This window comes from Salvelinus namaycush, chromosome 35, assembly GCF_016432855.1.
Source record: "Salvelinus namaycush isolate Seneca chromosome 35, SaNama_1.0, whole genome shotgun sequence".
NCBI lineage: Eukaryota > Metazoa > Chordata > Actinopteri > Salmoniformes > Salmonidae > Salvelinus > Salvelinus namaycush.
The window spans coordinates 28,195,935-28,209,282 of record NC_052341.1 but is presented as its reverse complement, the minus strand read 5'-3'; the positions used below and the strand labels follow the sequence as shown (position 1 = coordinate 28,209,282).

Genomic DNA, 13,348 nt, shown 5'->3' with positions numbered 1-13,348 from the left:
TTAGAGGCATCTAAATAAGAGGCTATGCCTAGGGACATCAAACGTGCAGCCTGCTGCACAGAGGGCAGACCCTATAGTCCTGGGCTTTAGCATCAAAAACGTGACGTGGCGGATACACACGTTAATTTACCGTGGCATGTGCTCATAGGACCTAGAAGAAAAATAATGTATCTTTCATCTCTGTGTTTCATAATTTTCCAAGAGGCTGAATCTCAGCGGAGAAAGCATCCGAGTGAGCAAAACAGCGTCCCTCTGTCTCTTTATGTGTATGCCATCTATCTGATGCTATATGGTCAAAAAGACCATACTAGGGGCGGCAAGAATGCAAGGGAAGCCAGCGAGCCTATGGCCTCCCTTGATAAAAAAAAAGCATATAAAATAATTGCTAATCAGAATTGAGCGATACTGAGTGAGCTCAACTGTGAATGGGGCTGGAGCACCAAAAAAAAGTGTAAAAGGGAGCCAGTTTGGATTTGGCTTCTCTCCAATCACGTCACATCAAGAGAAATAGGTAATTGACAGAAAAAAATTTAATTGTTGCATCTACTTGTGTTGTTGTCCTCCAGTGGGTAGCTAGCTAGCTAAAATTGACCCTTTCCTAAATTAGCCATGGATGGAGATAGGGATTTGGACTTGTGGTTTAACTTAATTCTCCCTACTGGCCAATGATTATAATGACAATTCTGATCCAACCATAAATTCATACATTGTGCCCCTGGCCTGAGAGGATGGAAGTTCAGTATGTAACTAGATGTAGAAGGCTAATGTTAACTAGCTAACGTTGCCCATGAAAGGAAGTTAGGCTAGCGAGCAAGCATTTTAGCTAGGTAGCCTAGGACAACAAAAAGTAAAAGCGTGTACTGTATGACAGAGTCATAGACGGTGAAAGAGAGGATGGCATTGGCATTTCTCTACAAGTAAGGTGAGTCATGTTTTTTCTACTTGCACAAACGCACGCACGCGCACACATACACACACACATATAAATCAGAAACATGGACAGCCACATCATATTTAGCCTACGTTGATTGGACTAAATTGTTTCTGGTATCTTTTAGTTGTCACTGTATTAGACTAAGCAGAAGTGATTTGATGATGTTGAAATATTGAAGTTGAAATGGTACTAGAATAGTGGAGGCAGCTCCTGTTTTCTTTGTGACATGCGGTCACTCTCCGTGGTTCTAAATCAATAGTTGTTAAGTAGTCCAAAAATGTTGGAAACAATAACTTTCTTGACCATGCTGTAAGTCATGTAACTGTTTGTTACATGCAATATGCTTTGTAGACTTCACCAGACAGATGTTGCACTCCAGTTTTGTGATGAAACAAAGGTGTGGTTGAATGTATTCTGCCACTGTGTCTTCTTATTGTCTCGGCCTTAGGCCTATATATCACGGTGGCAAGGCATATGCACTAACAGGTTATAGAGAGAACGCAATTATCACAACACAGGTTGTAATATGGCTTTTTGTCTGGCTTGGCTTCCACAGTGATTTTACCCACGCACCGCTACTGGCGCAAAATTTGGTAGAGATGCTCTTTGGGATTTACAGTGCCTTCAGAAAGTATTCATACCCCTTGACTTATTCCACATTTTGTTGTGTTACAGCCTGAATTAAAAATGTATTAAATATACTATTTTCCTCACTCATCAGCAAACTATACCCCATAATTGTAACGCTTGTCGTGGTTGGAAGAAGAGGAGGACCAATGCACAGCGTGGTAAGTGTCCATATTGATTTAATACGAAATAATGAACACTGAACAAAAACAAGAAAACGACAAACGAACAATCCTGTACGGTGAAACAAAAACACAGAACAGAAAAATATAATCACCCACAAAACACAATGAAAAACAGGCTACCTAAATATGGCTCCCAATCAGAGACAACGACTGACACCTGCCTCTGATTGAGAACCATACTAGGCCAAACACATAGAAATAGAACAATAGAACAAAACATAGCAAAAACAACATAGAATGCCCACCCCAACTCACGCCCTGACCAAACTAAAATAAAGACATAACAAAGGAACTATGGTCAGAACGTGACATTACCCCCCCCCCCCCCCAAAGGTGCGGCCGCAAAACCTGAACCTATAGGGGAGGGTCTGGGTGGGCATTTACCACGGTGGCGGCTCTGGAGCGGGAGGAGGACCCCACTCCACCATAGTCTCGGCCCACTTCTGTGACACCTTAGGAGCGGCGACCCTCGTCACCGACCCTGGATTGGACACCCTAGTAAAGGGCACCACTGGACTGAGGGGCGCCTCTGGACTGACGGGCGGCTCCTGACTGAAGGGCGGCTCAGGCGGCTCCTGACTGAAGGGCGGCTCAGGCGGCTCCTGACTGAAGGGTGGCTCAGGCGGCTCAGGACAGACGGGCGGCTCAGGCGGCTCAGGACAGACGGGCGGCTCAGGCGGCTCAGGACAGACGGGCGGCTTTGGCCTGGAGAGAGAACCTGGAGGGAGGAGACGGAAAGACAACCTAGTGCGTGGGGCTGCCACAGGACCCACCAGGCTGGGGAGACCTACAGGAGGCCTGGTGCTTGGAGGAGGCACCGGAAGGACCGGGCTGTGGGGGAGCACTGGAGCTTTGGTGCGCAGCCTTGGCACCACTCCCCCAGGCTGGATGACTACTCTAGCCCGGACCCTCCAGTGTGCAGGCACAGGTTGAACCGGGCTGTGGGTGAGCACTGGAGATCTAGTGCATACTACGCGCACCTCTCCCTTAGGCTCAACTCCCACATTCGCCCGGCACGAGCGGAGCACAATACGCCCTGGCTGGATGCCCACACTCGCATGACACTTTCGGGGGGCTGTCCTATAGCGCACCGGGCTATGGACGCGTACTGGCGACACCATGCGCTTAACCGCATAACACGGTGCCTGACCAGTAACGCGCTGCTTACAATAAGCACGATGAGTGGGCTCAGGTCTCCAACCTGACTCTGCCACAAATTATTTTTGGGCTGCCTCTCGTGCCTGTTGCGCTGCCGTGTTCTTGTCACCAACTCCATTCTCCTGTATCCCTCCTCGCACTGTTCCAGAGAATCCAAGGCGGGCTCCGGCACTCTCCCTGGATCGATCGACCACCTCTCTATTTCCTCCCAGGTTGTTACATAGTCCAGATGGCACTGCTCCAATTTACCACGCTGCTTGGTCCTTGGTTGGTGGGTGATTCTGTAACGCTTGTCGTGGTTGGAAGAAGAGGAGGAAAAGGAAGACCAATGCGCAGCGTGGTAAGTGTCCATATTGATTTAATACGAAATAATGAACACTGAACTTTCAGCTCCCTCCAAAGATTATCTATCGGGTTCAGGTCTGGAGACTGGCTAGGCCACTCCAGGACCTTGAGATGCTTCTTACGGAGCCACTCCTTAGTTGCCCTGGCTGTGTGTTTCGGGTCGTTGTCATCCTGGAAGACCCAGCCACGACCCATCTTCAATGCTCTTACTGAGGGAAGGAGGTTGTTGGCCAAGATCTCGCGATACATGGCCCCATCCATCCTCCCCTCAATACGGTGCAGTCGTCCTGTCCCCTTTGCAGAAAAGCATCCCCAAAGAATGATGTTTCCACCTCCATGCTTCACGGTTGGGATGGTGTTCTTGGGGTTGTACTCATCCTTCTTCTTCCTCCAAACACGGCGAGTGGAGTTTAGACCAAAAAGCTTTATTTTTGTCTCATCAGACCACATGACCTTCACCCATTCCTCCTCTGGATCATCCAGATGGTCATTGGCAAACTTCAGATGGGCCTGGACATGCGCTGGCTTGAGCAGGGGGACCTTGCGTGCGCTGCAGGATTTTAATCCATGACGGCGTAGTGTGTTACTAATGGTTTTCTTTGAGACTGTGGTCCCAGCTCTCTTCAGGTCATTGACCAGGTCCTGCCGTGTAGTTCTAGGCTGATCCCTCACCTTCCTCATGATCATTGATGCCCCACGAGGTGAGATCTTGCATGGAGCCCCAAACCGAGGGTGATTGACCGTCATCTTGAACTTCTTCCATTTTCTAAAAATTGCGCCAACAGTTGTTGCCTTCTCACCAAGCTGCTTGCCTATTGTCCTGTAGCCCATCCCAGCCTTGTGCAGGTCTACAATTTTATCCCTGATGTCCTTACACAGCTCTCTGGTCTTGGCCATTGTGGAGAGGTTGGAGTCTGTTTGATTGAGTGTGTGGACAGGTGTCTTTTATACAGGTAACAAGTTCAAACAGGTGCAGTTAATACAGGTAATGAGTGGAGAACAGGAGGGCTTCTTAAAGAAAAACTAACAGGTCTGTGAGAGCCGGAATTCTTATTGGTTGGTAGGTGATCAAATACTTATGTCATGCAATAAAATGCAAATTATTTACTTAAAAATTATACAATGTGATTTTCTGGATTTTTGTTTTAGATTCCGTCTCTCACAGTTGAAGTGGTACCTATGATAAAAATTACAGACCTCTACATGCTTTGTAAGTAGGAAAACCTGCAAAATCGGCAGTGTATCAAATACTTGTTCTCCCCACTGTATGTTATTGCTGTAAAAAATGTGTGTGTGCTAAATTTAATATCCTAATTCAACATTTTAATTACTTTGACATATTGAATAATTTTATATTACGCTAATTTCCCAGTGGTGGAGAAAGCGTGTTACTATATACATTACACAAGCTTGCATTTTCACCACATAAAATTGAGTGGAATTACACATCCTTTTTGCTTCAGATTGGTGATGCTAATATAAAAGTTTATAGTCATCATGAATACATTTAATCGATTGCGTTAAACAGATTAATATTTAGTAGGCCTACTGTTGATTGTTTTATACGTGCTTGTCCGTCGCAGGACTTAGAACGCCATTATAATTTTGTTACTCAAATTGCACAAACAATTTGGGACCCTCTCTGTATAAAAGTGACACCAAAACACCGATTTGAGAGTCAAACTCACTTAAATAACAGTGTTTGATATCCTATTCCGGGTCGTGATTCGTTAAAGTTAAATAACAAAGCAACTGATTTGTTGCGCCATTTTGGTAGCCTCCCATAATCTCCGTCCTACATTCTAGAATTTAGATGACTGTCTTCAACCAATTTTATTTTAACCGGTGATGTAAGAATTATTCTCAGAATCCGTGTGGCATTTGAATAGTGTTCGTTTAAACAGCGCATACACCCGAAATGTTTGCCCCACATTCAATTGATTTCAACATCATATAGATAGTGATTAAAGCCCCAGTATTGTCAAAAACATGATTCTCTCATGTGTTGTCTATTATACTGGAATAATTAGAATAATACTGTGAAATTGTGAAAATTATGATAATGCCCTTTTAGTGTAAGAACTGTTTGAAAAGACCACTTTTAATTTCAGCCTGTTTTGGCAATCTGGTCTCAGAGCATTTCGTATTATTCTGTACGTACAATAAATCCGAGACACCGCATTTAGTATGATATGTTGCGTTTTGTATGGTTTGTATTCATTTGTGGATGTCCATCACCCATTTTGTAGATATGTTACGAATTACAATTGGTATTATATGTTACGAATTAGGAAAATGTACAATATGTTACGAATTTGCAAAATGTATGATATGTTACGAATTCTAGCTTTGTGGCTAACGTTAGCTAGCTCGCTAACATTAGCTAGGCAAGGGGTTAGGGTTAGGGGTTAAGGTTAGTGTTCATTTTAGGATTTAGGGTAAAGGGTTAAGGTTAGGATTAGGGGAAGGGGAAGGGTTAGCTAAAATGGTTATGGCTAGGGTTAGGGGAAGGGTTAGCTAACATGCTAAGTAGTTGCAAAGTAGCTAAAAATGCTAAAGTTGTCCCAGATGAGAATCGAACTCACAACCTTTGGGTTGCTAGACGTTCGCGGCAGTAAATTAGTTAATAGACCAATAAGAAAGAGAGTTCCAAACCTCTGCCAATAATAGCTAGTTTTCAGATCACAGCCAGACAGTCCTAGCAAAATTCTTGCTTGATTAATTGTTCTTTACTAAGAAGCAATTTTTGTTTCTTTTTGACCATTTTAATTTAAAACAATCACAGCAAGCTACTTAACTGTTAACAAGAAATGATTTGATATTGAGATAAAAACGGCTGATTGGACCTTTAACAAACAAAAAATGGCCTTACACTTACTGCGCTGGCAACCCACTTGAATCAAAATGCAACACTTCAAAAACAGGAGGTTGGTGGTACCTTAATTGGGGAGGACGGGCTCGTGGTAATGGCTGGAGCGGAATGGGTGGAATGGTATCAAACACATCGAACACATGGTTTTCTGTATCAAAATGCAAAATTCCAAAATGTGGCTGACTGTCTTCTGCAGGTTGTCCTCTAACTAGTGATGTATATGGGGCGGCAGGTAGCCTAGTGGTTGGACCAGTAACCGGAAGGTTAATGGATCAAATCCCCGAGCTGACAAGGTAAAAACCTGTTGTTCTGCCCAGTTAACCCACTGGGCGCCGAAGATGTGGATGTCGATTAAGGCAGCCCCCCCGCTCCTCTCTGATTCAGAGGGGTTGGGTTAAATGCGGAAGACACATTTCAGTTGAATACATGCAGTTGGACGACTGACTATCTCCAGTTTACATGTGTTTTTTTTTAGTTGTGGTAGTTTCAACAGTGCATACAACCTGATTTCAACCCTAATCGATATGAATGACTTATTGCCACTTGTCACTAGTCAAAACAACAGAGTTTATAAGGTGCTCAAGGTTTAAAAAATACAAGTAATATGATTATTATTGTTGTAGAGAGTACATTTTATTCGTAGGTTTTCAATATATCTCAAACTGTTTCTGCATATTGGTTATTAATTTGAACACGTTAAAACTGTGTTTTGGCAAGCAGCGACAGCATTATTTTCAACTTAAGTTTTAGGAATATAAACTGAACTTTAAATATTAATTTCTAATAGTAGGACTATTGTACTTAATCAGATAAAAACTTCTGAATGAGTCCGAAAACGTGCTGTGAATTATTTATTTTTATTATATACCAGAAATCACCAAAATGGGACTGCTCATACCATCTCACCTATTCCCTATTCACCCTCTAGACACGCCCTCTACTTCCAATTCACCACACCTTAACTCACTCTGCTAATCACCACCAGTTTGTAATATTTATAAATATTTTGAACAAATTCATTGGAATATAACTGATTAAATAGTGATCAAACACACACACACACACATTTCATAACAATAATTTAACACAATGGCATTTTTCCAGATTTTTTTCATTGACACAGAGGTTGCAAATGAATCCCACCCCAGTTAAATGTGAGCATAGCTCATGAGCCCACCTCTGACACTGCTCGCACCGTATCCAGTTCCCACAGGCAACACAGAATGCTTGTTACAGAACAAGCATTCTGCATCCCCTTCTTTTAGGGTGTTTGTTGTGGTTTTGGAACCTGAAGCAACCTTTTTCAGTGGCGCCACAGCTTTTTTCAGTATCACAGCTTTCTTTTTTCCTGTGCTTTCTCTCTTAGTTTTTTTTTTGCCTTGTCCTCCAGGACCCTCTTGTGGGGATGAGTCTGTCAAGTCTGTACTCAGCCTTAATATTCCTAGGCCTCGCCTCCTGTATCCTTGGCTTGGAGGACAACTCCAATATGACCTCTGCAGCTGTTTGTTGTTGTCGAACTGGTACTTTAACCGAGCCTACGATAGTACACCCTAATCCTTTTCTGTAATGCTCTAGGCTACTGACAGTGCAGATTATTTCCAAGTTCATACAATAGCTAACTGATTGATTAAATATTCTCTTTAGATTTTCTATAATCAATATACTGTATGTGTATATTCTATAGATGTTTCTCTTATGTCTGATCTATGAATTTCTCTGTGGCATTGTGTTGTGTAACAAAACGACCCATTTTGGAGTGGCCTTTTATTGTCCCTATCACAAGGTGCACTTGTGTAATGATCATGCTGTTTAATCAGCTTCTTGATATGCCCACCTGTCAGGTGGATGGATTATCTTGGCAAAGGAGAAATGCTCACTAACAGGGATGTAAACAAATTTGTGCCCAAAATTTGAGAGAAACACGATTTTTGTGCGTATGGAACATTTCTGGGATCTTTTATTTCAGCTCATGAAACGTGGGATCAACACTTTACATGTTGCGTTTATATTTTTCTTCAGTATAAGTACCTCACTGTGACTGTTTTCAATTCAACTGGTCAAAAAGAAACACAAATATCTTCTTAGCAAAGGGCAATTTCTCAACAAGAACTTCGCTAGGACTGTCTGAGAATGGTCTGAGTGAGGAGGGGAAAACTGAAAACTAGCTGTTTTTGGCAGAGAGGTTTGGAACTCTCTTTCATATTGGTCTATTAACTAATTTACCACCTGGTGATGTTACCAGGCAGGCCAAAGCTCCATCCCTGAAATTTCACTAAAAGGACATTATCATAATTTGCACTGGGCCTTTAAGAGGAGGGGTCTTCATTGCCATCGTCAAGCATGAGTAACTATCCAACCATTAAGTGAGATCCATTCACTATATAAAAAAGGAGCGATTGTGCAGGATGGGTTATGTGCAGTGCACCTATTCACGACAATGGACAATGTTTTACTGCGTCAGAGTAAGAAAATAACTGAGGTTCTTAGAACTGGCCCACGTCCTGTTAATTAAGGTAGTTATGCGTGAGTACGGAAATCTGCAAGTTGGGTCTCCAAAACTAAGTTGAAAGCATAATGAATAAAGGGAGCACTGAACGCTAAGTGTGGAAGACGCTAAAGACGCTATCTTTGATATGCGCAGAAAATAGGAGAAATTGGTCAATGGAGAAATCTGACAACGAAACCGCAGGTGCTGAAACGGACAGCTCCAAGCACAGCGTCCGTGCTCTCACCGGGTGCGTCCTGTTCATCCTGATCGTCTCCACGCTTTTTGGGAATACGCTAGTGTGCGCCGCTGTGATCAAATTTCGACACCTTAGATCTAAAGTGACAAACTTTTTTGTAATCTCCTTGGCGGTGTCGGATTTATTCGTGGCCATTCTTGTGATGCCGTGGAAGGCTATGTCTGAAGTGGCCGGCTGCTGGATCTTCGGCAGCTTCTGTGATACCTGGATAGCTTTTGACATCATGTGCTCCACGGCGTCTATTCTCAATCTTTGTATAATAAGTATGGACCGATACTGGGCAATTTCGAGCCCTTTTCGATATGAGCGTAAAATGACTCAAAGGTTTGCTTTCGTTATGATCGGAGTGGCATGGACCCTCTCCATTCTTATCTCCTTCATTCCCGTCCAGCTCAATTGGCACAAGTCAGAGGAGGAAAAGGAAACAGTGGACGACACTAATCAAATCAACCAAATAGAGGACTGCAACGCAAGCTTGAATAGCACGTATGCCATATCCTCCTCCTTGATAAGTTTTTACATTCCAGTCGTTATTATGGTTGGCACTTATACACGAATTTACCGGATTGCGCAAAACCAGATCCGGAGAATATCATCCTTGGAGACAGCCGTGGAACACGCACAGAACAATCAGCAAGCAACCGAGAAAACAAACTCATTGAAAACAACCTTTAAAAAAGAAACGAAAGTTTTGAAGACACTCTCTATCATTATGGGAGTGTTTGTATTTTGCTGGCTGCCTTTTTTCGTGCTCAACTGCATAGTACCTTTTTGTGACATTAACAATCTTGGTGATCGCCTGTGCGTAAGTAACACCACTTTTAACATTTTTGTGTGGTTTGGATGGGCAAACTCATCGTTAAACCCAGTCATATACGCTTTTAATGCTGATTTCAGAAAAGCATTCTCTACCATTTTGGGCTGCAAAAGATACTGTTCCAGTTCTGTAGAAGCTGTCCATTTAAGTAACGAGTTGATGTCTTACCGCCACGACACTACGTTCCAGAACGCAACTATCAATGCCTCTGCGCATTGTGCGCAACGCCTGCCCATGGTCTCACACGGTGAAGATTTGGACCTACCATTTGACAAAGTCTCCGTTGTCTCTAATACCTCACGTAACCAAAGAAACCTTATCCTGCCTGCAATACTGCAGCTTGAATATGAAGCAGACATATCATTAGATATGATGCCTTTTCCCTCAACTGGGCCCAGTGAGTGTTATGTGATTCCAGGTCAAATTGAGGATCTGTGAAACTAGTCTACATTTTGATCACTTTGTGTCTTTTTGTATGTTTGATCTACAAAAGTGCAGTTATTATCCCTATTTTCTGACATCCCGATGGTTTTATAGTGTGCAAAATTCTGGCATATCAGTGTACATAAAAGCATTGGTACAAACCCCAAGTTATTGAGTTGAAGATGAAAAAGCAAAAGATTACACTGACCAATAAATTGCTCTTTCTTATATGTCATTTTTACAACTCATAAGGAAATGTAATTATGTTAATACAATACATTGTGTACTTTAATACCATTCCACTCAAAGGAAATAAAAGATACATCATGCGTGGGCGAGTAAATCTTTGATATGGTAAAATGCAGGAACCAAGTAGTATAATTACAGATAATTGGCTGTTTAATTGCAGTGGCAATTATGTGGTAGTTATCTTGTGAATGTAGCAGCAGGTTTAACTATGAAAGCATACCCACCCCAGGAGAGGTAGAGAGTGAAGAGTACAGGTTTGCAAAACATATATGTGATATATAAAAACAAACATACATTGGAGCCAAGGTAGACATTTATGGGCCAGTTTCCCGGACAACGCAGAGTGTTTTATAGTCCAAGGCCAGGCTTATCTGTGTCTGGGGGAGTACAATTAGGCCTGTATTCACAACCATCTCAGAGTAGGAAAATTGAACTATAATCACTTCTGCCTTGTAAATCATAATGAATTAGAGGGGGTGGGATGTAATCCTAGATAAACACTCTTTCTCTGAAACACTTTGTGAATAAGGGCCCTGGGGCTTCATTTATAACGATTGTGTACATTTTACACTAAATGTCTGCATGCGCTATTTCTGAAAAGACTGCAGAAGCACACAAATATTGAAGTGTATAAACTGGTTTCCCTTTATGAATCAAACTTGGCGTAAAACGTGTGGAGGACCACCGATGTTTTCTTTTCCAGTGACATTTGACCGTTTCTGAAACACAAAAATAATTGCAAATTGTTGTGGACCTGTAAACAGATAGTTTGAATTCAATAATGTTTTGCATTTACTTTCTCTACTCAGAAGAAAATAGAAGCTACAGTAGGCCAATTTACACACTTCAATGCAAAAAAGTAAACTGTCTGTTCACCTTTTAAATACTTACTGTATGCTATGAACCACACTCACTGGATACATAGAGCACAAACTTGAAATAATACTGAACAAAAATGTAAATGCAACATGCAACAGTTTTCTAATCTTGCCAATGAAAGAAAGTATTATAGTAGTTGGAAAAAGATTTTTTACTATCATTTAACCTTTGTTTCATAGAATAGTTTCTTCTTCTTTTTATTCAGTTTAGTCACATATGATTTCGAAATTTGCAGTACGTTTGCCAATCGGTTGTGCAAACAGACTTATTTTCTATTCCTTTTGCCTCATCCCTTTCAACCATAAAATGTTCAGTTCCTCATTAATCCATGGGGATTTAACAGTTTTTACAGTAATTGTCACGCCCTGACCATAGAGAGCCCTTGGGGTTCTTTATGGTGCAATAGGTCAGAGCGTGACTAGGGGGTGTTCTAGTCTTGAATTTCTATGTTGGTGTGAGTATGGTTCCCCATTGGAGGCAGCTGATGATCGTTGCCTCTAATTGGGGATCATACTTAGTGTGGTCCTTTTCCCACCTGCGTTTGTGGGATATTGTTTTGTTTTGGTTTAGTGCTATGTGCGCTACGAACTTCACGTTCGTTTATTCTTTGTTGGTTTTTTGAAGGTTCACTTTAATAAATATGTGGAACTCTACTCATGCTGCGCCTTGGTCCGCTCATTATGTATACGACGAACGTGACAGTAATTCTCTTAATGGGTACATGCTTGGAATAAGCAATTTCATAAGTGTCAAGTGCAGCGTCTGGTTGCTCCTCATTACACACCACAGGCTAGCAAATATTCTTTACATCATCAACACAGGAATCACTACAAAACTTATTGAATGACCTCTTATACACCATATTAGGCCCAGCCTTCCTAGATATGGCTACTATATTGTGATCACTACATCCAATGGATTTACTAATGCATTTTGATGATTTCATTCCTGTTTGCTGTTTGTAAATACCCTGGTAGGTTGACTGAACCAGGTTGCAGGCACTGGTTACAGTTTGAAGCTTTTTGTTGAGTGGCCAGCTTGATGAAAGACAGTCAATATTTAGTTCACCCAGAAAATATAGCTCTCTGATATCACATACATTATCAAGCATTTCACACATATTATCCAGATACTGACTGTTAGCACTTGGTGGTCTATAGCAGCTTCCGACCAGAATGGGCTTTAGGTGAAGCAGATGAACCTGTATCCATATTACTTCAACAGTATTTAACATGAGATCCTCTCTAAGCTTTACATGAATGTGGCTCTGAATATACACCGCAACATCACCCCCATTGGCATTTCTGTCTTTTCTGTAGATGTTATAAGCATGTAATGCTACCACTGTGTCAAAGGTATTATCTAAGTGTGTTTCAGAGAATATCAATGTTATCTGTTACTAGCAAGTTATTGATTTAATGGACCTTGTTTCTTAGGCTACATATGTTAATGTGGGCTATTTTTAGCCCTTTTCTGCGATGCTTGATTGTTTTTATTGCATTACAGGGAGGCTTATCAGAAGTAGACATGACAATGTTATTTATATATGTAAGCTGATAGTGCAGGGTGAGCTGCACATAGTGGACTTCCTACTAGGGCACACTGCCTCAGTGCTATGATTACTGTATACAAGGCACATGATTACTGTATACAATAGCTGTAGGATCAACAGAGGCATTCAGGGGAGTTAGAGGGACATACATTAGGTTACTTACATTGTGACTGCCAACGCCACTGTGATAATGTAAACTCAGCAAAAAAAGAAATGTCCTCTCACTGTCAACTGCGTTAATTTTCAGCAAACTTAACATGTGTAAATATTTGTATGAACGTAAGATTCAACAACTGAGACATAAACTGAACAAGTTCCACAGACATGTGACTAACAGAAATGGAATAATGTGGGGGGGTCAAAATCAAAAGTAACAGTCAGTATCTGGTGTGGCCACCAGCTGCATTAAGTACTGCAGTGCATCTAGATGTTTTAAAAGCATGCATGAGAGGCTTGTATGCAGCTTGTATGCATGGAGACCTGGAGATGCTAAACTCCTTTCTGTTAATTAATGGTAAATTACCGTGATACAGTCTTTTGTATGACAATAACCAGCTGACAAA

General features: G+C 41.8%; 1 protein-coding gene across 1 annotated transcript; it reads left to right on the top strand.

Moving 5' to 3' along the window:
- The first annotated feature begins 8,379 nt into the window (after nt 1-8,379).
- LOC120029877 (D(5)-like dopamine receptor) lies at nt 8,380-11,620 on the top strand. The gene has a single exon (XM_038975183.1). It carries the CDS (start codon nt 8,783-8,785, stop codon nt 10,118-10,120), a length of 1,338 nt encoding a protein of 445 aa, XP_038831111.1. The 5' UTR covers nt 8,380-8,782; the 3' UTR covers nt 10,121-11,620.
- The last annotated feature ends 1,728 nt before the right edge of the window (nt 11,621-13,348 follow it).

What these genes read in the sequence shown, in the direction of transcription:
- LOC120029877 (XM_038975183.1), top strand. Translation starts at nt 8,783, where the DNA reads ATGGAGAAATCTGACAACGAAACCGCAGGTGCTGAAACGGACAGCTCC.